General features: G+C 48.0%; 1 protein-coding gene across 2 annotated transcripts in view; it reads right to left on the bottom strand.

Annotated features, from left to right (window-relative positions):
* Window positions 1-15443: 15443 nt before the first annotated feature.
* Window positions 15444-26669, bottom strand: part of PITPNM1 (phosphatidylinositol transfer protein membrane associated 1) — a 297695-nt gene continuing 286469 nt past the window's right edge. For both annotated transcript variants that reach the window (XM_086953244.1, XM_086953245.1), the window contains exon 24: window positions 15444-16846. In XM_086953244.1, the coding sequence (XP_086809370.1) occupies window positions 16565-16846 (282 nt within the window). In that variant the 3' untranslated portion in view covers window positions 15444-16564. The remainder of the gene's footprint in view (window positions 16847-26669) is intronic.

Genomic DNA, 26669 nt, shown 5'->3' with positions numbered 1-26669 from the left:
CTTCTTCGAAAGCTTCGAAAATGCTCTCAGCACTTTAACACTAAAATACGCAAATTTCACAGTTATGGGTGACCTAAATTTCCACCTAGACAAACCCAACGACCCCAATACCATATGGCTCAAGGACTTAACTAATATCCTAGGTTTGGAAATACTGACCAAAATGCCCACGCACAAAGCAGGCCACATACTAGACTGCATTTGCACCAATACCAAAACCCTAACGGTCGAAAACCCGCTGATCCAAACATGGACCGACCACTGGTTAATTCCGTTTAATCTAACCACCAACAAGAAAATGTCAAATATTGCCAACCAAAAAATCGAAGTCCCAATGCAAAAAGATTGGAAAAAGATTACCAGCTCACCAAATTTCCTGCTCACTGCAGAGAAATCTAAACCATCGCTGTCTGGAGACACAGAATCCGACTATAAAATATTTTGTAATTGGATCTCTGAGTGCTGCGGTCCGGCCAACTCAGTGAAAGTAAGAAAAAAACAGAACAGAAAATCCGCACCCTGGTTCTCCCCCGAGCTAAAAACCAAACGTACAGAGATCAAAACTCTCGAAAAGAAATGGCGCCAAAATTATGATCCAAAGGAAGCCCTTGCTTACAGAATCGCTAGGAAACTTTATCACTCTATGATAAAAAACGCCAAAAAAGACCATTTCCTCCAAAGAATTAATCGGTCCAACAATAATCAGAAACAGATCTTTAAAATTGTCGATGAGTTCATGAACCCCAGAATACTCAGGCAAGAAATACCACCCTCACTGGCTCTCTGTAACGATATAGCCGACTATTTCGAACAGAAAATACTTAAACTTACCACAGACTTCCCGGACCTTCCTGAACCCCCCCCCTACGACGCAACGCGACCATCCGACAACAAACCCCAGCTGAAAAATTTCACTCACATCAGTCTCGACTAATCCCAGCAAGCAATTCTCTCCAGCAAATCAGGCTCCCCGTTTGACCCATGTCCCCCAATGCTGCTCCACGCTCTGGTGGACACGGTAAATCCAGCCATAAATTCCATTATAAACTCCTCTTTGGCCACTGCAACCATTCCGGCTGAGTGGAAGCTCGCTGCAGTTAGACCTCTGCAGAAAAAAACCCTTCCTGACCCCACTACGCTCTCCAACCTTCGTCCCATCTCGTTGCTCCCACTACTGTTTAAACTGACCGAAGCTGCAGTAAATAAACAGTTGACTAAACACCTAGAGGAAAACCACCTATTTCATCCAAACCAGGCTGGTTTTAGGGCCAAACACTCCACGGAGTCAGCCCTCCTACATACTGTAGAGACCCTCAAGATGGCACTGGACCAGGGGAAAAAGGCCGTCCTGATCCTGCTCGACCTGTCGGCGGCTTTCGACACGGTCTCACACCCCGTGTTGATAGGCCGCCTGACAGAGTCAGGACTAGCAGGAACTGCCCTCGAATGGCTTAAAAACTTCCTAAGCCATAGGAGACAAGTCACCATGCTAGGAAACTACTGCTCGGATGAAAAAATCATAAAGACAGGGGTACCACAAGGCTCAAGTCTAAGCTCGGTTTTGTTCAACCTTTATATGACCCCCCTGATTGAACTTATCTCATCCTTTAACATCAGCACGATATCTCACGCTGACGACACCCAGCTCATCCTAGTATTGGATAACAACTCTTCTAAAGCGGAGGAAAATTTAAGAAACTGCCTGACGGCAACCTTTGAATGGATGCGTACGCACCACCTTAAATGTAACTCAGGTAAAACTGAAATCCTCCCTTTTGGTCAAAACAACCTTTTCTCCCCCACCAACTGGTGGCCCCAAGACGCCGAAATCCCACCAAACACCATCACGTCGGCCCGTAACCTCGGGATAAGGTTTGACGAAGCCTTATCCTTTAAGCAACAAGCAGGTACAGTGGCAGGGTCCTGCTTCAATATTATTAAAGGTCTTAGAAGGTTCTTCGATCTCCTTCCCTTAACAGCTAGAAAGACTGTGGCAGTAGCCCTCATCACATCCCGCTTAGACTACTGCAACAGCATCTACGCAGGCACAAACGGAGCCGTCCTGCACAAGCTGCAGATGGTGCAAAACGCCGCCGCCCGCCTAGTGCTAAGACTACCTAGGAGATCATCTGCCTCAAAAGCGCTCAAAACCCTGCACTGGTTACCCATCCACAAAAGAGTGCTTTTTAAAATCCTGCTCATCACGTTCAGAGCCTACCACCAGTCGGGACCGACTTACCTGTCCCAAAGGTTTGGAAGATACACCCCCTCACGGTCACTTAGATCATCCAACCTTAACCTACTCTCAATCCCCAAATTTAGACTAACCACAAAAGGTGGAAAATCCATCGGAGTACTTGGAGCCAAAGCCTGGAACAAGCTCCCACCACAAATGCGCCTGATCCATTCCGAAAAACTGTTTCGCAAAACGCTCAAAACATGGATCTTCAAATCCGAAGACTCACTCTGTTTGGCGTTAATCTAAACCTACACTTTATTCATAGACCAGGATCTATGAATATGATCTACCTCAAAACAGCATCCCCCCTTTCGGAACAGTGATGTCTAGCGCCAAGATGCTCCTTGGAGTGTAAGCGCGCTTTATAAAAACCTACTCATACTCATACTCATACGGTAAGGGGACAGCACAGGGAGACTTCTTGCTCTCTTGGGCTGCGTCAGGAGTGACCTTAGACTAGGAAGACCCGAAGCTTGCCTCAGAAAATAAATTATCTGTACCAAGCCTACCACGGCTCATGGCTCTGCAGCTCAATGAATATGGCAAAACCATGAAACTAAGACAGGATTTCCTCACCTCATCGAGAGAAGCTTCTTAGGAAACTAAGAAGAATGACTACATGAACAAGAAGAACTATGTAGTCACTCTTCCTACTTATCATTGGTTTACCACCTCATCTGCTCTCCGTACTGCCCTCAGGATGGGGGTCCAAACAGCAGGGTCTGCCCTTTCAGACATAATTCTCCTCAGGAAGCAGCCCCAGGGGCTTCCGAGGTAGACCCCGTGTAGGGTGGATGATGCACATCCAACCAGCTATGTCCTGGTCCACAGCCCTCCACAGCACACAATACTCCCCCTCGGCTCAGGCTGCCTGAACATTGGGCGTTCAGAAGGGCAGCTTTCTTCTCATCAGGGCCAGATTTCACGAAACGTTGAAAATGTGGTTTTGGCGCATTAGATTTTAGCAATGTGCACTTAGGGAGTGGGGCTGGACTGGAGACCTGCTAAGAGGTTTCAAGTCAGGAATGGACCTCTGTTGTACAGATCCTCTTGGTAGTCATCAGAAAAGTGTGTTCGGAGGACACAAGCTTCCCATGCACAATGAGAGCCCTGGCAAAGCAGGTCAGGGCATGACCACAAACATACTTGAGACAACCCTAATGCTTGTAGAATTGCTGCCCAGCACAATGGATAAAGAACAGAAGACGTGGGCCTATGGTGTGCAGGAGCAGCTCAGACTGAGTTCACTCTAGCAAGCATACTCGCTTGCCGGACATTGGCTTGACACACTGCTCACTGACGTGGCATCCAATCTAGACCCTGTAACCAGCAGTGTGTCAAAAGTGTGACCTAAGAATACTTTATCCCCAGATGCTGAGAACCCCTACATTGAAAGTATCCAGTAGTTTACATGGGGAGACATATCTGACATCACCCAAGAAGAGCTCAAGGGTGTCCCATCTTTTCGGAAACTTTGACCAGCTTATAGTCATTGGTCTCAGTTTCTCTACTGGTGGTCATTACCATTAATGGGACGCTGAACGCTTGGGGTCACCATCAAGACATAGAACTGAGCGGGTCAACAGGTGCCCAGTCTCAGCACACCCCACACATATATGCCTGATTGTTTTATGTACTTGAGCCGGTTCAGGACTATCCGCACCGCTTTGACAGAACATGTAGAGCTGCCTTGGCAAGCCACTGATGTGTTGTCTAGCCATCCAGGCTGGATTCCTAGAAAGCTGAGGTACACTATAGCTGTTCATTGACCACAGCATGGGAACGGAAACCTGTAGTGCTTACACACAATGCAATACGCTCACTCACTCTTCTCCAAGAAACCACTTAGGCAACACTCAATAGATGGTGGTGGTGGTGGGGGGGGGGGCTTATTTACAAGTCCCTTGCGCCTGCTGGTGGTGCAGAGTGCAGACCCACATCCCTGAGGGAACGCAGAGCCACTTTGCATGGTTTTTCATGGCCTCATAGATATGGTGTAAGGCAACGTAGCGCATGTCGCTGCATTGCTTTACACTGTGTCAGGGAGGCGTTTCAAGGGTGTTGCAGTGGGTGTTCCCACGCAACACCGATAGGTTTTGACGCATTCCTAGATTTACAAAGATCTGTAAACATAGGAATCCGTCAAAATTGTGCACCTCCCCAGGGCAGGCATAACATTAAGAAAGATCTATAGGGGCATATTACCAAGCTATAGAGAAAATTATCGCTAAGCTTGGTTAGCGGGTATTAAAATATCGCCGCGCTCTGACGATTTTTACCGCTGAGATACCTTGATTTTATCAAGGTTTATCTCAAAAGCGGTAAAAATCGTGGGAAATGTATGAATATCGCTGTAAAATCAGCGATATTCATGCATTATCGTGACAATGTTCTTAGCCATGTTATCCACCTTCCATTGGATAACATGGCTAAGAACTGCTCTGGGCAGGCGTTAGCTTTTGGAGATAATCGCGCTTAGCGCGAATATTTCCAAAAGTTGGTAATAGGTGATAGCGATGTTAGCGACTGTTTCCAGTTGCTAACATCTTGGCACACCCACTTTGCATGTCATTAGCGATAATTATCGCTGACATGCATAGTGGGCCACTAAATGCCCGCTATCGCCTATTAGCTGTCGCTAACTGGTGTTAGCGACAGCTAGGTAATAGGGCGATAAAATTATCTCCGCTTTAGTAGGAAAAATTCCTGCTAAAGCCACAATAATGCCCTTGGTAATATGCCCCTATATTTCTACTCTTTTTTCCTCTTTCCATATGTGCATTCTGTAGCAAACATGGAAAGAAGAAAACACCTCAGTGCATTGTTTTTGTACAGGAAGGTGTCCCAAAAACAATCATGCCAGCATTGGCGTTCGGCACCAAACTCGCCGGCACTGGCTGAAAGGAATGCACTGCATCTCATTCATATGGTGCATTCCGTCCCTTTGGATATGGCAAAGGCAGCACAGCAAAGAGACTTGCAGCGCTGCCGTACGCCACTTCATTGTAAACGAGGCGCTAGATTTGAACCTAGAAACACATTTTTAGGACCCAAAGATGTGACAGGTTTCAGGATTTAATTGCATCTTACTTTCACTGCTCTACCATAGCTGAGTGTAAATGGAGTTAGTTTTTAACACCAGTTGGACCTCAGCCTTACTCTTGGTAATGTTCTCATACAGTTCCTGAACCTACTATTGCTAATTGAGCCTCAACGACTTGTCCACCTACCACTAGAGTCCAGAGTAAAGAATGTGAGTCTTGTTCAAACAGCTGCTGCCAGCAGTAGCCCTACCTTGAGGAGAGGCAAGAATACTCTAAGGTCACAGATCAGGGGAATTTATAATTGTCCCAAAGATATTCCAGGACTGGAGTTGGAACAGTAACTAAGGAGAACCAGGCTCAACAATTGCAGCTATGGCCATGCCCTACAAACTTTGAGCAGGTGTCTACCATGCTAGGAGTGCAGCCATATGTCATGGAGAGCTCAGTGATATGCTAGCTTGCTTCTCAAAGTTCCGGGTGATGCCATCAGGATTCAATAGTGCAATATTTATATCCCATACTTTCTGTCCTTTTATGCTGGAGTCTCTGACATTGATACAGCAGCATTAGCCGCTTAACCGCGGCGGCAACTTTGCCGCGGTTTAGCGGAGTGGGCGGGGCCACAGCAGCCAATGGACATGCGCTGCACTACGAAGGTAGTGCCATGACAGCCGTTGGCCGACAGAAGCATGCAAGGGGTTAATACTATCATACTTGGAGTGGTGTAGCCACAGTGTGCCATAAAACTGCACAATATGCATATGCGCAGCAATCTTGTGCCCTGGTACATCTTGATGTACCTGTGTGCTAGCGTCGGATAGCAAGGTCGCTGGACTGGCATGATGCATACAGATATTGTACCAGTGATGTCCTGCAGACCAGGGAAAATGCCATAACGTGCCAGTGTTGCTCCTTATTTTCCATGTGGCGTCAGTACATGCCAGTTTCAGACTGGTAATATATTAACAGGGATGGTAAGCAGGATCTCATGGTATATGAATGTCATTTCACTCTGGTTAGAAGTTAATAGGTCTTGCGAGCAATTCTCCACAGACATGACCGATGTCAGGTCACACGGATTAAAAGTGCCATGAGTGACACTTGATGGCTTAACAGAGATCATCTCCATTAGATTAAGCATTAGTAGGGGCTGTCGGTGAGGTCTCTTGTGTAAGAGCTGAAACCCCAGGCATGTCACAAGGTGACAGGTCTTCCATTCTATAAGAGAGGTCATTCACAGTGTTCAGATACTGTGTTCCGGTGGATAGCTGTTCCCAAGAATTCTTCATCTTCTCAGATATTTGAGGATGTTAGACTAGATCCAGAGGAGAGCTGCCATCATTGCTCAAAGCGAGATATCGGCTCCTGACTTTACGATGATCCGACACACCATGTTTTCACATGTGAACAAAGGGGGTGGCTATCTTGGCACCTCTGCAGTCTTTTCAGGTGATGTCCAAGCAAGACCAAGGAGGTCCAGATAAAGGACACCAGCGTATTCATGATACCACAACCATTTTAACATGGTAACTTACCATCACAAGACTCTGGTGGTGGAACCACCTTTCCTGAAGGAATGGAGTAGGATCATCCCAGATCTGTGACTCCCACTCATCAGGAGGCCACCGCATCACAACCATTGTATTTTATATGACATTTATAGAGCGCTGCAAACCCCCTACGGGTACTCTGGCGCGATAGGACGTTACGCAAACAATCATTAAACTAAACGGGTAGAATTCGCATAGACAGAGGCAGAGGATCAGTTCCTGGAAAACATCACACCGAGGAGGAGGATCATTTTCTGGGAAACAGCCATGTTTTGATCCTTTTCCTGAACAGACACACAGTGTTACATCGTATAATGTCTAGTGGTAGTCCATTCCATAATTTTGCAGCAGCAATACTAAAAGCCCTCCCTTCCATTCTAACCTTGTTGAACTTTGAAACCTCGCCAAACAGGCGGAATAGGAACGGAGGCTCAGAGTGGGAGTGTACCAGACCAGGTTCATCTGTAGAGGTTTAGGGCCAAGACCATGCAAGGCCCTAAATACTATACATAAGGACTTAAAATGTATTCTTTGCAACACTGGGAGCCAGTGTAGCTCAGCTTAGCTTAATGATGCAGAAGAATCTCGTACTCTGGACAGGACTAATTTGGCCGCCATATTCGCAACACGCTGCAAACGCTGACTCAGATACTTAGGTGACTCCAGCAGTAGGACGTTGCAATAATCAAGTCTGCTTAGAATAACACCTTGCACTATTGGGGCTCTGGCCGAATTTGGAAGCAGCGGAAGGATCTTTCTCAATGCTCTAATCAGACCAATGCAGCACCCCACAGTTTTATTCACTTGTGTCTCCAGTGAGAGATTGGCGCAAAACATGACTCCTAAATTGCGCGCTATTTTAGTCTGTACTAGGGAGAAGAAGTTGTAATGGGTCAGAAGTTATGAGGGAGGGGCCCTTCCCCACTGTGCAGTGTAGAATTTCGGTTTTATCCGAATTAAATTCTAGGGAGTTGTTACTAAGCCACTGCGCAGTGTCATGCATACATACATCATGACATAGTGAGATAAGTGTGGGCTGTTTTAAAATTTGTGCTCATAGAGGAGCGCTGTAGAGAATGCTACGCAAACAAATGATGGACGGAATGCTGAAAAAAATCATACATTCACCCCCAGTCAAGAGATCTGGGTTAAATTCATCCTTCTTTTGCTCACCATTCCCCCCCTACCCCCCCACAATTTAGACCCATCCATATGCAAATCAGTCTTGACCCTGTGCCTCATGGGAACGGTCCAGGCCGAACTGCCAAGTCAGGTCCTCCCTGGACCGGAAACAAGCATCTTGAGACCGGTTTCTGGGTATTACACTTCATCAGCCAGGTTAGCTTGAATCCAGTGGCACTGTGAGCAAGGAAACCACGTCTGGGCATACCCATCCCAGTTAGGGTGAAAAGTGCAACGCAAAGAAATGATGGACGAATGCTGAAAAAAAATCATACTTTCACCCCTGGTCAAGCGATATGGGTTAAATCCATAGTTGCGAGTGGGACGGGTATGCCCAGACGTGGGTCCTGTGCTCTCCATGCCACTGGACTCAGGCTATCCAGGCTGATGAGGGCTGAAAGCCGAAAACCGGTCCTAGTATGCGTGTTTCTAGTCCAGAGAGGACCTGGCCTGGCAGATCAGGCTGAACTGTTCCCATTGGGCATAAGGTAAAGACTTCTTTGCATACGGCTGGGTACAAACTGGAATGGCATGGTGAACAAAAACACAATGGATTTAGGCCCAGATCTCTCTACAGGGGTGAATGAATGACAAGGTTTTGCATTCTGTCCATCAATTGTTCTTTTTGCAAATGTAGAGGATGCTACGCCAGGTATTTTCTGGTTCAGGAGAAAAGTAGAGGAGTTTGCAACATCTTAGACCAGAGATATGTAAACAAGTACATTTAGAAAATACAGTTAAAGAAGATGGTTGTCTGTATCCAATTTCTTGAACTCTTAGAGCTTCAAGATCAACTGGTCTTCGGGCCTTCAAGATGCCTACTACCAAGATCCTCTCTGACATTGCCACTGATACTTCGAAATACTGCTGAAGAATTTTGTCTGACGGTGTGACTCCTAAGGGAGTCGTTCATCAGTCAAAAGGAAAATGTTACTTGCCCAGTGTGCACTGTTTGTGGCATGTAGTGTTTTAGATTCACATGCTTAGAATAAGCCCGCCATCTAGTGTTGGGCTTGGATGCATGCAAGTTGTTTGACTTTGAAGAAGTCTTTCGAGTCACGAGGTATAGTGAGTGGTGACTCCTCTTACTTGCAATGCGCATGATCATCGACTCCATTGTTAGATTGTTTTCCACTTGCCGGTTGAGGATGGAGTCTAAAGGATGATGTATCCTACTGAGATGACCATGCAAAAGTAATGCAATATTTTAATATTCAATGTAGATAAATGCAACCTACACCGGTGCCCGGGAAGGAGGAGGGCCCATGTGAATCTACAGCACTACATGCCACAAAATGATGCTACTTGGTAAGTAACATTTTCCGTGTTGATTGCATGTGTGGCTGTAGATACACATCTTAAGCATAGACAAGGGTTCTCCAAAGTCGGTCCTATGGGGCCAGATCCATGCCAGATTTTTAAGGTAACTACATTTATTCAAATTGGAATATGCTAAAAATCTGGCAGGCATCTGGCCTTCCAGGACCGACTATGGAGAACATGGACTGTAAAGCAGTTTCCCTTTGTAAGCGAAGTCTAACCTGTGTGGGTTGCATTTGCTTGCAATAATGCTCATAAAACTGCTTGACCAACATTGGCTTGTTGCCGGGCTATAACATCTACAGAGTAATGTTTGGTAAATGTGTGCGGTGTAGTTCATGTAGCTGCTTTACATATGTTGGTTATGGGTATATTTTCCAAGAAAGCCATGGAAGCTCCCTTTTTACAAGTAGAGTGAGCTTTGGAAGGGATAGGAAAGCGGTCTTTTAGCTTTGGAATTACACATTTTTATACATTTTACAATCCTGTGTGCCTGATTTAGAAATTGCTTTTCCCTTCTGTGGCTTTGAGACTGCAACAAAGAGTTGTGTTTTCCAAAATGATTGAGTTCTATCACAATAAAATATATAAGAGCTCTTTAAACATCTAATGTGTGTAAAGCTCTTTCTGCAACTGAATCTGGTTGGGGAAAGAACGAAGGCAATTCAATGGGTTGATTAAAGTGGAATTGAAAAACCATTTGTGAAAGGATTTTAGGGTTGGTGCATAGTACATAAAGTTGAAAGAATGGTTCTTCTAAAGTAAATGCCTGAACCTCACTTGCAATGAGAAATGTAACATTCCATGAGAGAAATTGGAGAGAGGATATGTGAAGAGGTTCAAATGGGGGACCCATTAACCTTGTTAACACGATGTTGAGATTTCGGTGCCACGGATCTTGAGTCAGAGTCTCTGCTCAAAGCCGACGACTGGTGGCTGTGGCCTTGGTGCTGCTCTTTTAACCCCAGGCTGGGCATTTCCGATATGGCTGTTCTGTGCCAGCCATAGCCCGAGGGCAGTAGTGCCCTGCGCACATATTTCAGTCAGTCCAAATTGGATGGTCAACCATTCAGGATAGTTTGTTGAGGTTGTGGCCGGGATAGACAGGGCACAGTAGTCACAGCCTGTCCTGGTGGAAGGTCCTGAATCTAGATCTTGGATTCAGAACTGTTGTCGTACAAAAAAGTACCCTCATTCACTGCCAACTCTTAAGCAGGGCAGGACTGGGACCTGAAACCGGCCCTGGCAAAGTGCTCGGCTGTCCCCCTTCCTCCCCGGAGGTGCGGCCGAGCTGTTTGCTAGGTCCAGTTTTTGTCACAGGGGCCGATATTGCAGCTAAGCTGCAAAAACCGCCCCCCAGGGGCCCAAAACCGGCCCCCACCCTGGCGGCCCACTGGGGAAATGCCGGGTGCCCGCTACGGCCAGTCCAGCCATGCTCTTAAGTGTGGGCCTCGTGACGATAGTCTTTAGACCCGAATACATCTGCAGTGTCTCAGATTGTTTGTCAGGACATCTTGAGCCTTCCTGCGCGCAGTCTGCTCAGCGTCTTCTTTAGACCGACTGGCAAGCCTCGCAAATGGATTCCTAATGATCCGAAGAACTGTACAAGTTGCACACCAGATGTTAGTCGGTGTTTGGGATCTTGGTGTGCAGCTTGGACAAAATCTAAAGGGTGTCCATTCCGTCAGCAATTGGACATGGTGTGGACTAAACGTCAAAAAAAGGAAGGTTTGCCGCGAAGGCCCTCAGGGCCACAGTTGACTGGAATCGCGTTGATGTCGATATCTAAGTAACCGCGATCCATGACAATACCAATGTTCAAGGCTTAACTAGTAGGAACTGACAATAGGGAGCAGAGGAGCACACGTCTGAACCTGATGGTGGAAAAAATCTAAGTTGACTCCCATGTGCATTGCTATTGCTAATATGATGAAGAGTCACTTCACCTCGTGACTCAAATACTTCTTTGAAGAAAAACAACTTGAACACTTTCGAGCCCAACAATAGATGCCAGACTTATGCTAAGCATGTGTATCTACAGCCAAACATACCATCAAACATACAGGTTACTCCCCTTCAGTAACACTTTTTGTAAGGGAATCCCTAACATCCTGCATAGCATTCCAAACACAGATCTATGCTTTTTAGGTCGAGGACCGTAGCAGTGGGCGGAGTCCGAAGATTCTATGTTTTTTAGTTAGGGGGGCTTGAACCCACCAAACGGAGGCCAGCCATTGGAGGAGAGGGGCGTCCTCGGTTGAAGCCCCATCTTTTTCGGATTTGGGGGCGTGTTTTTTGCGTTCTTTCTACCTGTGATGTCATCCGTCACTCAGAACGCAAAAAACACGCCCCCGAATCCGAAAATGGCGACGCTTTTCTTATGCCATTTCGCCCCCCGACCGCCGCAAGAAGTCGCTGCAAATTCCTGTTTTTCACTTTGCCTATAGGATTCCCCTCCAAATTAACACACCCGCATGCATCCTTACACATACCCGTCCATTATCGCGCACGTCGAGGACTAGCAATTAGGTGGAGACAGACAGGAGACAAGCACAGGATCACAGGTAAGTGCGGGAGCCGGAGCACACGAGCAGCAGCCCCACCACACCCTGTCCTGCAGCGCGCACAGCCTGCACTCCCCATGGCCACCAACGCCGTGCTGAGCATGTCCTCCCGGCTGGGCCCGCAGCGTCTCTACCCGGGAATGCACCAGGAGGAGCCTCCCGTCTTCGCCCAGCTCAAACCAGTGCAGCCCGGGGCGGCCAGGGTCTCTATGGAGAGGACTCTCTGAAGATCCCCTCCGGAGGCGACCGGCTGCTGCCAGAGGACATGGTGCAGGTAGGTGGCACGCAGCTTTAGCGTGGAGGCTCGGGGCGTGCAGGTTTGTCAACGAGCACAAGATGTCGGAGACTGAGGTCTGCACAGAGACCATTCCAACATATGTTGTGAAAGCAGCAAGAAAGACGGGCCGGTACCCGGCTATGTTGTTTGAAGGCAAAATGACAACAACAAAAATAAAACCATAAAGTGCCTCACTGCTGCTTTTGTGTCCACCCTCTTCTATGTGCCTATATTATGCGTATTAGATTCCCCCTCTATCCATTCTCTGCCTTCTTCCTTTTTTCTCCTCCCCCTTGCATGCTTGCCACATTGACTTTCGTTTCTCTCATCGTATTTCTGTTTTACTTTCTTTTGTCTTCTCACCTTCTTCTCTTATCTCCCTCTCGCTCATCAGTGACACCTACGTCTCTCTTGCCTTCTTCTTTCCCACCTTACATTCTTCTAATGTTCTCATTTCACCCGCCCCCAAATCCAGCACCTTCCTTCCTCCCTTCCTGATTTGCTGGTATCTCCCTCTCTATCTTCGAGGGCCAGGGCAAAGATGCCGTCCACCTTTGCTGAAGGCACACTTTTCTGTACCACTCCCCCAGCAATGGTGGTAAATCTACTGTGTGTAGGGGTAATGTAACCTGGTGGCAGTCTAGTAATCTCTCGAGTATTCTGTTCATTAAACATTGCCTCTGCCCCACTTGCTGTGTCACACATTGCCTTTTCTTCCTCAAACCTCCTCTCAGTCTCTTGTCTAGCATTCATCCTCCTTTCTTTTCTTAAGTGCATACACCTTCCATTTTATCACCCTTTAGTTGCCTTTCTCTGCCTCACATTTTCCCTCCTATCACAATCTTATCTCATGCTTTTCATTTGCATGCATCATGTCCCCAACCTCCGGCACCCTCTTCTCTCCCCTGTACTCTAGCTCACCTCACATTCATAAACCCTTCTCTCGTCATGTCTTCTCAGAATCCCCTCTCATGTTAATTTCTCATAACTTCCTTCCACATATCTTTTGATCTTGCTTTCTTGTGAATCCCTTTACTCTGATATCCTTCTCTCTGCCCAACACACTCCTCTTAACATCTGCTCCTCTTAGTTCTTCTCCACACCCTATTGCTTTCTCCCTCACACACACTCACAGGAGCTGTCTAGGTTTTTTATGCTCCATAGCACCAGTGCAAATATTGAATGACAATTTCTCAGTCGTATGCTTCTGCAGAGAAACCGGAGTACCACATATCGAGCGTACTGCAGAAGAGACCAGAAGAGAAAATTATAGGGAGCATTGCTGACTTAAACCAATGCAATTGTGATTTATGTAAAAGAAGCAAAGTAAATGTTTGAAGTCATTTTCAGACCGCTGGACTTTGGTTTGATTTGTTTGTTCACCTATTGAGTAGCTGTAAACTGTAAGGTCAGTGTTATTTGGAGTAATAAGATATCTCCTATGGGTTGACACTGAAGTGACAGCCTTGTAAAAATGTTCTGAATCTGCATGCACCAGGTACCTTTATATTTTAGCCTCAGTGTTGCATCTGTTCTGAATGTTTTACCGCCTCTGTATATAAACAAATGAACAAGAGATTAAAATAGCGCAATTAATCTTAGGTTAGTTTGGAGGAGATATGGTGTTAGTGGTATGTATAGATGCTTGGGTGTTTCCGAAGTTAGAACCTTGGGGGTTAGCAATGTGTAGTGGGAAAGCCCCAGTGGTTATATATCCGTCTGTGCGCCCCAGGACAAAGATTCTTATAGGGATGAGGGAATCTTAAAAGAACGTGACTCAGTGTTTCTTTCTCTCAGTTCGTCTCTGAGTGGCGCCGCGTTATGTTCTATTGAGCTGCAGACAGCTCAGCATTTTCTTCGCTGTCTTAATGTGCTGCAGCCCCCGCCAGAGGCAGGAAACTCTATAAATGCTATTACCATGCAATACGGCCTAAAGGCATTTTATCAAGACCGCATTTTGCTTCCTCAGTCCTTTTCATTTTGTGTGAATGATGCAGACATCAATCTGCTTTAGGGAGATTGGTAGGGCGGTGGCCTCGGGCAGGGACCTTGCAGCAGGGTGAGTCCAGGCTTTGCTTAGAAACCTGCTTGCAAAATGGATTGAGCCATACTGCATCTAATTACATAGCTTATAACTATTCCGACTCTGACTTTGGGAAGCCTGTAATTTACACCTAAAATTCAGCAAGAGTCATATTTATTATAGTACTTACCCCTTTTCTGAAATATTTTGGTAAAAATTAAAAGAACTCTAAGTACTGTAAACTAGGGTAGAAATGTTCTAACGAGGGTGCAGCTGAAGGAAAAAGCTAAGGATATCGAGAAGCTCTGGAAGAATAGAGTGTGGAAGCCATCGTAGAATGGGATCAACCATACGTACAGCGTTAACAACTACCAAAGCGCTCCTATTGGAAGAGGCCTTAACAAATGTCAAAGATATGATGAAGACCGAGGCCTGTGTGTGTGTGTGGGGGCTCTGTGTGTGTGTGGGGGGGGGGCTCTGTGTGTGTGTGTGGGGGGGGGGGCTGTGTGTGTGGGGGGGCTGTGTGTGTGTGGGGGGCTCTGTGTGTGTCTCTGTGTGGGGGGGCTCTGTGTGTGTGGGGCGCTCTGTGTGTGGGGCTCTGTGTGTGTGCGTGTGGGGCTCTGTGTGTGTGCATGAGGGGCTCTGTGTGTGCATGAGGGGCTCTGTGTATGTGCATGTGTGTGGGGGCTGTGTGTGTTGGGGGGGGCTCTGTGTGTGTGGGGGGGTTCTGTGTGTGGGGGGGCTCTGTGTGTATGTGCATGTGGGGCTCTCTGTTTATGTGCGTGTGTGTGGAGCTCTTTGTGTGTGGGGCTCTCTGTGTGTGTGGCTCTCTGTGTGTGTGGGTGCAAATGCAATAGGTCTCGCATATGCAAGCGATTAAGCTGTTGGCAATATAAATGACAATGCCATTTATTTATGATTTAAAAAATGTCATGAGCAATGCCAATAGCTCTACCTTTAATAGTGCTGAGACCATTGTTTTGTAAATGCTTGTTTTGTTATTCTGCTAGGTGTTGAACAGGGCAATAGGTGGAGCAGGCCTCATGAGCTTTGAGGTGGTTAGTTTATGGAGCCGTTATTGTCACTTCCCGCAGCAATGCCTTTGTGCCTCCAAGGATGAGTATGGGCCAGCACTCACATGAAAATATGAAAAAGACACAACGTATTCAATCTGATACTGGAGTCATTTGAAAATACAATCAAGTTACTTGTTCATTAGCTGTGTAGGGTGATCAGACAAGTAATGGCATTTCATAGCATTATTTTATAACACTTGAATGGTCCAAGCTTCTGTACAATGAGTTTTGAATTAACATTACAATTTTCCATTCGAAGGCCTGGTCTTACCCGTTACCCCAATTCTTGGCAAGAACATCACATGTAAGGTCACGTCACCTGCCTGGGACATCTACAAGGATTGATGGGGTCTACCATAGATGTCCCCATGTGCGACCTTACAGCTACACACTAACATGCTGTCAACAGCCTTTTAACTGCCTCAGAACATGTTCGATACAACATTTTCACATTAAGGGTGCCCAGGAAGGCGGAAGACGACATCACCGGCGGAAGTAGTGCACAGGACACGCTGTCCTGCCCTTGCCACTCTGAGGCCAGGGGCAAGGAAGCAAACTGGAACACGAAGCCAGGAGTCTATACAAGTCTCGGAATGTCAACGGTTCTGCTTCTTTGAAGCATTTTTTTGGGGTCTTTTTAAAAGTCATTTTTATTCACACGTATTTTATGTTTTATTTTTAAAGGTTGCAATAAAGTGCTTTTGTTTTACTTTGCTATAGAGCTCTCCAGTCGTTTCGCTCAAATTCAGTTCACAGTTCGATCAACGTTGAGTTGAGGGGGTTCAAAGACCACCAGCTTGTCAAATGTCCCAGAAAGATCCCGGAATGAAAAGTGCAGAGTATACTTATCATGTGGAGGGATTCATTTACTATCCAAGTGGACTGGACTTTTTTTTGCGTTGTGATAGCAAGACTAGCCCTAACAAAGGAACGTGTACTGGTGGAACCGGGAGCCCTGCACGGTGGGAACAGATGCGCTAGCGGAGGTCTGTCAGGCGTCTGCAGTGCTTTGGAAGAGGTGTGTAGACCCTGAACTGGAGGACCTGCAGGTAAGGAGTGAAGTGCATCAGCAAAGCCGGGCCAGGGTCCAATTCTTGAACAGCATGGTTGATGCAGCAAGTATGAGGTGCATTGACAGAGGTCTTCACAGGTCCAGAATAACATCTTCCAGCTTGAAATAAATAGGAGGGGGTTGTTCTTGCCTTGGTGCATGCTGGCTGCTGGGAGGGTCTTCGAAAGAGGTGGCTCCAGCTCTGCCGTGGCACCTCTGCCTGACGTTCACATGGTCTTCACCCTTCACTCTCCAGCTTGAGACTGACGCTCCGTGGCTTTCCCCTGACCAGCCCTGGTGGAGCGGAGGCTCCGCTATCACGCTCAGAAGGTCCCCGCTCGCTGGTGGTGTGGCGGGAGCGCAGGAGGTGGCTCTGCTTCCGCAGGAAGTTCACGGGCCCCGGGCAGCCGTAGGCCCCCTTTGACAGTCCAGCCCGTGGTGGGTGGTTCCCTTTCGGCGAATGGGCCTGGCTTGTGCTCTCCAGCTGCGCCAGGTGTGCCACGTAGCCCTCCGACAGGAACTGCGGGGGGGAACAGGAGAGAAAAGGTGAATTAATAAAGTGCTCTTGATATGCCTCCCTCATAGTAGAAGGTTCCTAGACCAGCATCTCTGAAAGGCCAGATACTCACTTGTGCCCCGGTGGCACATGGGCCTTAGGAACCCCATGCTCACCTCCATTTGTATACCCACTGAAGGACTCTACCTGCCCCAAGCACCTGGTTCAGTCCCTGCTTTTCACTCACAGAACGCCCATTATATTCAGCATTCCCCCTGGGTGCTAACCATCCCTTCTGTTTGTAGCAGCCTCTTTGAATTAGTTTTTATGGTTTTGCCCTGGCACCTCTAGAAAGTCAACCAATCCACTTACTTCCTCTTTCCATGACAGAATATAGCACATATTTACATTTTACAACAGCAGTCTCATGTGGTCTGGGCTGATGCAAAGTCCAGCTTCTTGCCCTGCTTATATTCCCTATAGTAAGTGGAGTGTTGCTCTGTCACCCCTCAGACTCAGACCACCTTAGATTGTTACAGTTTTAAAGGTGCACGAGTGCATTTACAAACATTTTGTTTGTGAACTGTGTCAAGTATGCAAACACCAGCATATCAGTAAAGTCAGAGGGCACTTACTCCACTTCTCATCAGTGCCAGGTTCAGACCTCCCTTGCTCTGCGCATGGCCGATCACCGGCAGGTCAGTAGAGTCAGAGGGTACTTACTCCACTTCTCATCAGTGCCAGGTTCAGACCTCCCTTGCTCTGCACATGGCCGATCACCGGTAGGTCAGTAGACTCAGAGGGCACTTACTCCACTTGTCCCCAGTCCTAGGTTCAGAACTCCCTTGCTCTACACATGGCCAAGCACATCAGGAAACTTCCTAGATTTCCAAAGATGTTTAAAGAACTGGCTGCCTCCACCCACCCCTCCCGCAAGTGAGCCACCCTCGAACACCCACCGAGCTAAGATTGCCTTACAACGTAGGGTCTCAACAATAAGCACCATCCAAGGCAGCCACCAGAGCCCAGCTGGAGGTTGTAGGAACCAATAAGAGCACCCCCTTGTGAGCCACTCACCTGCTAAGGCGCGGCACGTGGTCCTCAGCAACCAGACTGGAGCTCCCCTGAGACCCCGCTGCTTCCCATGTAAGCTGAATACTTACACTGTCTCACCTATGCACATTAGGCAGAGCAGCAGAGAACATGACAGGTATGGTATAGTGATTCAGGCCACGGTATAAAGAAGCTACAGTAATATTATAATCGCACTCTACAGACACGCCTCCGAGAAGCCGGAATCCAAGAGAAGGCCCTTGACTGGACCAAGTACTTCCTTTCCGGCAGAACCCAGAGCGTCCCCCTCCCACCCTGCCGATCCGAAGCCACAGACATCATCTGTGGCGCCCCCCCAGGCTCATCCCTCAGCCCGACGCTGTTCAACATCTACATGGCCCCCCCGCACAAGTGGCCCGCCATCACGACCTCAACATCATCTCCTACGCGGACGACACCCAGCTCATCCTCTCCCTCACTGAGGACCCACACACCGCCAAAACCAACCTCCACGAAGGAAAGAAGGCCGTCGCCGACTGGATGAGGAGCAACAGTCTGAAGCTGAAGTCGGACAAGACGGAGGTACTCATCCTCGGACTCACCTCCTCAGCCTGGGACGACTCCTGGTGGCCGACCACACTGGGAACAGCACCAACACCCACCGACAATGCACGCAACCTAGGATTCATCTTCGACTCCTCCCTCTCCATGGCTAAGCAGGACAACGCCGTCTCCTCCTCCTGCTACAACACCCTCCTCAGGCTCCACAGGATCTACAAGTGTATCCTGACCGAAACAAGAAGAACGGGCCCTCGCCAGCTGCAGACTGCACTACGGCAACGCACTCTATGCAGGAATCCCAGCCAAGCACCTACGACGATTACAACGCATCTAGAACGCCTCCACCCGACTGATCGTCAACGCCCCATCACCCCCCACCTGAGAGACCTACACTGGCTCCCCGTCGACAAGAGGATCACCTTCAAGCTCCTCACCCACGCACACAAAACACTACACAACGCCGGACCAGCCTACCTTAACAGCAGACTCAGCTTCTACAACCCCACCCGCCAGCTCTGCTCCGCCAGCCTCGCCCTCGCCGCTGTCCCCCGCATCCAACGAACGACCTCCGGCGGCAGATCCTTCTCCTATCTCGCCGCCAAGACCTGGAACACCCTCCCTACCCACATACGGCAGACCGAATACCTACTCGCCTTCAGAAGACTCCTCAAGACTTGGCTCTTCGAGCAGTAGCAGCATCCCCCCCTTCCCTCAGCGCCTTGAGACCCTTACGGGTAAGTAGCGCGCTCTACAAATACTCTGATTGATAATGGTGCGTAAATGCACAGCGTGTCCCAAAAACCTCTTTATAACTTACCTACCATCTAAATGGCAGAGTCTTCAAGGGACCAGAGTGTACATCTCGAATTCAGTTGTAACAAAGGGCCTCATTCTGAGTTTGGTGACGAGGGTGCTCCGCCACAAACGAGTCCCCTTTCTGCACGCTTTTTTCAGAGTCAGGTGGACAGTCCTGTTTTTACCACTGGAAACCGTACACCGATGTCTAAAAGGACCAGGGGCCATCAGTGAACGTTTTGGTTTTACAAAACAGACTGGGAGTTTTTTGGTAACACACAGTTCTATTTGACCCAGACACCCTGGGAGTCTTCTAACTATGTGTGTGGGTCATTTATCTGGACGGGACTGCTAGGTTTTCCCTGGCAGTCCTGAACAGAAAAAAATACATATACTTCAGACCGTCGTCTGTAAATAGGGCAGATAGTCTGATGTACTTACACTTACTCTCAGGCTGCAGCACAGTTTATGCTTTTAAGAAAACACTGGACATTGCAATTCATTGTGGCACTATACAAAATCCTTTTCACTGAATGTTTGATTTTTTTTCTCCACATTATGAATTACATTATCCCTGGTCTCTTTAAACTCAGTCAAGTTTAGTTAAAAAAACAGAAGACACCTACGCTCATGAAAAAGTTACTTGCCTTCTGTAACAATATTTCTGGTGGACCATTAAGATTCCTTCAGACTGGTCTAGAAAAGCTTTTTCCCCAGTAGTATGACTTCTGCACCACTAGGTGACGCCAAACTGCTTCAAACAGGACTTTACCACCACACATGACAATACGGGAGTATGTTAGGCACCAACTGGTGCAATGACGTCAGTTCTGGATGCTTTTCCAGCACCCCATTGAAATGCATGGAGAGGAACCGAGAGAGCAACAAATGCTGCACATTAACTGATTATGTGCCTTGGAACTTTATTAATCATGGCAATATCTCACTAGGGAGCAGGAAGGATGGTGGGCAACCTGTCTGAAGGTTATCGATATACCAGAAACCTCATAAGTAACGTTTTCCTCGGATATATGCCTCTTCCCGCATATTCCTTAGTTTATGAATGAGTCCCAAAGCAATTCCCCCCTTGGAGGTGGAGTTAAATAGAACTGGCTGATCAAAAAGTCATGCAACACAGCTGAAGCAAAGTACCAGTCGCTGTCTGCCTGAGATACGAGGCAAGGATGACCATGTCGCCGCCTGGCACAGGACAATAACCGAGATGCGTCTGGAGTGAGCCATGGAGGCAGCCGGTAAAGAGTGGAATAGGCATGAGTGGTCTTCCTCAGGCCTTAGCAGATCTTAATCCAGAGAAAAGTTCAACATCGAATAGTGTATTTGGTCACCACTTTGCCATTTTTAGTTACGGCGATGCCCCAAATGAGCAGGGCATCTAATGCTGGTCAATACAGTATTACACTGCATGTCTGGGGTCCAGTCTAGGCAACCACTCTTCCTTCTTGGTTGGATGAGGAGGAGGGAAGAAAGAATGAAGGGTAATAGACTGGACCCTATGAAATGGGTAGGAAGGATGGGCAGGTGCGGAGAGCCAACTCCGCTGAGTGGAAAGCTGCAAGATGGATGGACTGAGTAGGACCAGATTTACTATTCTTTCCCACAACTCGCTCAGCTGCGTAGAGTGAAAGAGAGAAAACAGAAATGTGCCGTATCTACTGATCTATGGCACACTTCTGCTCTCTCTCAACGCTGATGCACTGGTGTCAATGAAGGCACTCTTGTACCATGGTGCAAGGGATCCTATGTTGCAGGTAGGATAGTTTTCGTGGAGGAAGGGACACCTTTCTGCACAAAGCAATCCTTAAAGGCATAATCCCTCTTTCCATGTGTGCTGCAGAATGAAGGACACATGGAAAGAAGCAGCAGCAAATAGAAATAAAGATATTTCTCCTTGTTACACCTTTGGCAGATAGACGCGCCATTTTGGCGCAAACCAAGGCTTTTAAGTCTTTCTAAATCTACGTTTTGGATGCATGAGAATGCCCATTTTCCACCTATGGAATGCCTACCCGGCGCAAAGCAACATAAGACAGCGTTATGTTAATTTGTATTTATGCAAATTGACTGTGCATGACTTAGTAAATGCCAGAAAAGATTTCGTGTTGGGGCTGCGCCACAAAAGTGAAGGAACCCCAATGAAGCAAAATCTTAGTAAATCTTAGCCTACATTATTGCCACCAACAAATCTATCTTCGGAGTAAGAAGTCGAAACAGGCAACTACATCAGCTACAATGGGGACGCCATCAAGAAAGAACACACAAGATTCAAATCCACTGAAGAGTGAAAAACAGATGTGGGAAAATACAACACAAAGCTTTTAGAAAATGCACCACGAGTAGCGATCTACACTGGGAAAATTGATCAGACAGGGTTTCCAGACAGCCTTTAACTGTAGCCACCTCCAGACTCTGCTGTGGAAGAGACAACAAAAACCACAAGCCGTCAGAAAGTTTAAAAGGGATTGATGTCCTCTGACTTGCACCTCTGAACAAACTAGTTCTATCAACCTAGGTAGATGGATTTGGTGGCAGGCTTTCTGGCAGCCAGGATAATGTCTGCAACCTGACTCTCACTGGTGCCACTCCGTCCGTAAGTACGTAATCTCAGCGTTCAGGGATTGAACTGAAGCATCTAACAATTTTGCTGCGAGAGCAGGTCGGCTCTGTATAGAAGACAAGGAGAAAGACTAATGCGGGGTGCCAACAGTTAGGCATAGGAAATCCCTCAAGCTAATGCAATCAGGATTAGATTTGCTCAGTCCTCCTATAACTTCTGTAGTGCTTGACAAACGTGGCGTTGGCGAGAACGCGCACAGTGGGCCCCAAAACGAATATGTGATGTTACATCGCATGCGCTACAACGAGATTATAACGACTGCGTTGTTACAACTCAAACCATTACATCGCAAGTTGTTTCTACAACTTGCTGTAGGGGGCGTGCTAGACTTAGGAATAGTATAATTTACTATTCCAACTCCAGCATGTGCAACAGTACGGAAGGTGTTGTAATTGTAAATTATACTATTCCTTAGTTTAGTGCACCCCTGCAGCAAAAGCCGTAGAAATCACTTGCGATGTAATGGCTTGCGTGTACAACAACTGCGTTGTAATCCCATGCGTTGTAGCGCATGCGATGTAAACGAGGTTTCCCCCCAGACTAGTTCAACCTGAAGGCATGCCACAGAGAACTATTCAAGCAGACGTGTATGGCACAAAGCAAACAACACGTTATGTTTGGGGTTATGGCGATCTGGAGAAGTTCACCTCCGTTACTTCAGGGTATTACTCCAGGGACAGACTACTGAAAGCATCTGCTCTCAAACTAACGGAGACTGCAAAATGAGCTGCTATAGGGAAATTCCCCAATACTGCCCCCACTCATACAGGCAAATGGCCTCTCAACAACGGTGGCATGATCCCAACTCTAGCCAGCCTGTTAATACTGTTAATATAATGGAGGTGGTAATATTGCCCATAGAATATGAATGTTGCTACATGAGACAGGGGGAGAAACTTATTTTTTGCAGGAGGATCAGCTGAAACTCAAGTACAAAAACTCCAAGTCCTATGTTGCCCGGAGGGGCGCCCGAGCATAGTGGGGAGGCATCTCAGACCATGGTAACCTAGGTCTTTTGGACGGGCGAAAGGACAACTAACCAAAAGGTTGATTGGTACGCCTACTGTGCAGTTATCAATAAACAGCATAGAAGATCTCTGATTGAGCCACGAGTTTCTCCAGATGTTGAAGCCACTGTGATCTCAGACACCACTGGAGGGCCGTTAGCCGCCATCTGGCACCAAAATGATGCCCAAGTCCATGAGGCCAAGCAAACACAAGACTTGCGGACCTGGCATCCAAGCCTGAATCAGAAATTTCAAAAGCTTCTTCCAAATATCCACAATTCGCTGAGGAGAAGGAAGGGCCTCTGAAGCCCTCGCTGCCTTTTCTTGAGCTCTCCCTAGCGAGAGACACTAGGGCTGCGAGCGCTTTTACTCAGAAACTACTTGCTGGCATTTATACTCGTGTAATTGTATTTTAAAAGCTGAAAAAGATCGTTTTGATGAATTCTCACTTGGGGGGCTTTTAATTAGAATTTTAATTGGGGAAACTATTGAGGAACACTGACATTTCTGTACACGCTAATACTTTCTTTCCCTGCCTCGCCCAGCCGTCTTGTGGGATTCGGCGCTGGCGGCGGTGGGCGCCATTTTAGGTGTGGCTGGGGGTGCGCTCTAGTCGCGCCGGCCCCCGCCCTCCCAGGCTATTTAGAGCTGCCTTCTGAAGCCCTCGCTGCCTTTTCTTGAGCTCTCCCTAGCGAGAGACACTAGGGCTGCGAGCGCTTTTACTCAGAAACTACTTGCTGGCATTTATACTTGTGTAATTGTATTTTAAAAGCTGAAAAAGATCGTTTTGATGAATTCTCACTTGGGGGCTTTTAATTAGAATTTTAACTGGGGAAACTATTGAGGAACACTGACATTTCTGTACACCCTGATGCTTTCTTTCCCTGCCTCGCCCAGCCGTCTTGTGGGATTCGGCGAAGGCGGCGGTGGGCGCCATTTTAGGTGTGGCTGGGAGTGCGCTCTAGTCGCGCCGGCCCCCCGCCCTCCTCACACTCCATATAATGTGCCTCCCGGCCAGACGGCGCAGCGGGCTGGCGCAGCGGGCGCGCCGGATGCGCGCCGAAGCCGCGCCTAAGCCAAGCCCGTCTGCGCCCGTCCGCGACCGGACGCGGCCTAGGGCCATAACCCCAGGCACTAATGGCAGAATCACCTGGAGTAGGAGTGATTTAGTAAGTTTCTCCTCTCACACATGCACTCCTTGCCACCATAGCATAAGGGTCGGGAGAATGAAGGGTGTAAACACTGCCAATTCCGCTTCCGTACAGTGTTGGCAGATTCCAGGGCTAGTTGCTCTTCGCTGTCCTGCGGCCTGATTAATGCTAGGTCGCTTAGCTGCCATAAGCACGATATATATGACCTCCTCACTGATAAACATCCAGATTTGCTGTTTATCACTGAAACATGGTTGGAGGTAAACTCCGATCCCGATATTGTCCAGGCCTTACCAGACGACTACCAGATGGTGCACCTGGACAGACCTGTAGGCAGAGGAGGAGGAATTGCGATTGCCTTCAAACAACAATGGGCCTGTAAACTTGAACCAATTAATCTGGCAGGTTGTGAGGCGGGTGTTTTTACCATAAAGATTGATGGGAGCATGACTATAAAAGGACTACTAGTCTACCGCCCACCAGGACCTATGTCCAGATTCAAAGGCAGTCTTTTAGAGTGTGTCACAGAAGCTGCGATCAGGAGGGATAAGTTCCTGTTGCTAGGTGACTTAAACACACACCTGGAAGACTTATCAGATAAAGGAGCGGTGGAGTTCCGTGAAGAACTTCACACCCTACAGTTAGAGCTGAAGGGGCAGCTTCCTACACACAATCATGGGCACTTGCTAGACCCAATATTTGCTAACTGGGAGGAGGTCTTAGTTGCTCCCCCAGTGCCCCTGCCCTGGACAGATCACTTTTATGTTCCATTTATTATCTATCTGCCCAAATATAAAGCTATCGTCCCTACTCCACTCAACTATTCTCGACGCAGGTGGGCAAAATTCTCCCTGCAAGAGTTTAACAAGGCTCTTACTGTGGAAGGACCCCCAGGAGGCAATGTAAATGTAAATGTATAGGCATTTATATAGCGCACTACTTACCCGGAGGGTCCCAAGGCGCTTCGACCTGCAAAATCCTTCCTGGCTTCCCTGAGAGATGGTCCCTTAATGGGTATCTCCAGGGTGAGACCAGGTATCCCCGGCGGTCTGGTGGGGCCGTTAGTGAAGATGAGGCAAGCTAATGCCCAGAGTTGCCGAGTGTGATCGCTGATCAGAGTGGGCACCGAGGCGAGAGAATTATCGAGTCCGCTGACCCTGGTCCAGAAACCTGCCGCGCCGGGAATCGAACCCTGGTCCCGGGCCGTCCTCTGCTCTCGGGTCTGCCGCCTCTAACCAGTGAGCCACGGCAAATAAATTGCTCAATGACCGCATCACGGCTGCCCTCGACTGTACAGCCCCATTGGGTCGGCCAACAAAAGGTGTCCACAGACAAAGAACAGCTCCCTGGTTTAGTGAGGCGCTGTGTTGCGCCAAAAGAGACTGCAAACGTGCAGAAAGACAGTGGAGAGTGGCGTATGATGTCCGGATGAACGAGGCCTATCTCGCAAAGAGACATACTTACCACAATAAGATCCGGACAGAGAAGGCCACATACTATGCCGACAGAATCCAAGAGGCAGAGAACTCCGCCAGGGAACTGTTTAGCATATATAAATCCCTGGCCACCCCAAAAACCTCCACTCAAGACGAAGATCATTCAGTAGCAGCATGCAATCGTATTGCCAACTACTTTGGGGATAAAGTGTCGAAGATTTACTCTGCTTTTCCCGATATACCACCTGCAGCGGTAGTGCCAGCAGAGTCTTCAAGAGATGAAGCCGATCAAAATCTGTTACTCAATTTTACCACCCCCTCATCGTTGGATTTAGTTAAAATATGCAAATCTGTCAAATCTGGTTCTCCTCGAGATCCCGCCTCCCCAAAAAGGTTGGGAGACAGTCTGGAAACACTCGAACCCTACATTAGACACCTGCTGGATATCTCCTTCTGCTCCAGCTCCATACCAGAGGACTGGAAACAGGCTGTGGTGCTTCCCCTCCGTAAGAAGCCCAACATTAGTTGTGAGAAGCTAGACAACCTTCGCCCCATCTCCTTGCTGCCTTATTTCTCTAAGGTAGCGGAGAAGGTGGTAAATAAACAACTAATGAAATTTGTGGAGGTAAGCAACCTTCTTCATCCTACCCAATTCGGGTTCCGGCCCCGTCACTCCACGGAGTCTGCCCTTCTCAGGGCTACCGAAACCCTTAGGCAAGGGGCTGATGAGGGACAAACTATGGCCTTAATCCTCTTAGACCTCAGCGCTGCGTTCGACACTGTAGCACACTCCATCTTGCTACAGTGTCTGAACAAAGGCGGGGTGAGAGGGGCAGCGCTGAAATGGATTTATTCATTTCTCACAGGCCGAAGTTTCCAAGTGAGGCAAGGTGATCATTATTCGGAGCGAATCTCTTTGGATCAGGGGGTGCCGCAGGGCTCGTCCCTGAGTCCGACACTTTTTAATCTTTATGTTGCCCCGATTGCCACCTTAGTAGAGAGTTACGGCCTCCGAATGGTGTCTTATGCCGACGACACGCAGTTAGTCATCTCCCTGTCGCGTGCGCCCGGTCCTTCGGCGGACATCTTCAGAGCTTGCATGCAAGATCTTGCTGCCTGGATGTCCGCCAATTGCCTCAAGCTCAACGGAGGCAAGACCGAGGTGCTGGTAGTGGGGGGAGGCCAATCGGCGTGGACGTCGGCATGGTG

The sequence above is a fragment of the Lissotriton vulgaris genome, chromosome 1_2, assembly GCF_964263255.1.
Source record: "Lissotriton vulgaris chromosome 1_2, aLisVul1.2, whole genome shotgun sequence".
NCBI lineage: Eukaryota > Metazoa > Chordata > Amphibia > Caudata > Salamandridae > Lissotriton > Lissotriton vulgaris.
This window is presented reverse-complemented; position numbering and strand designations above follow the sequence as displayed.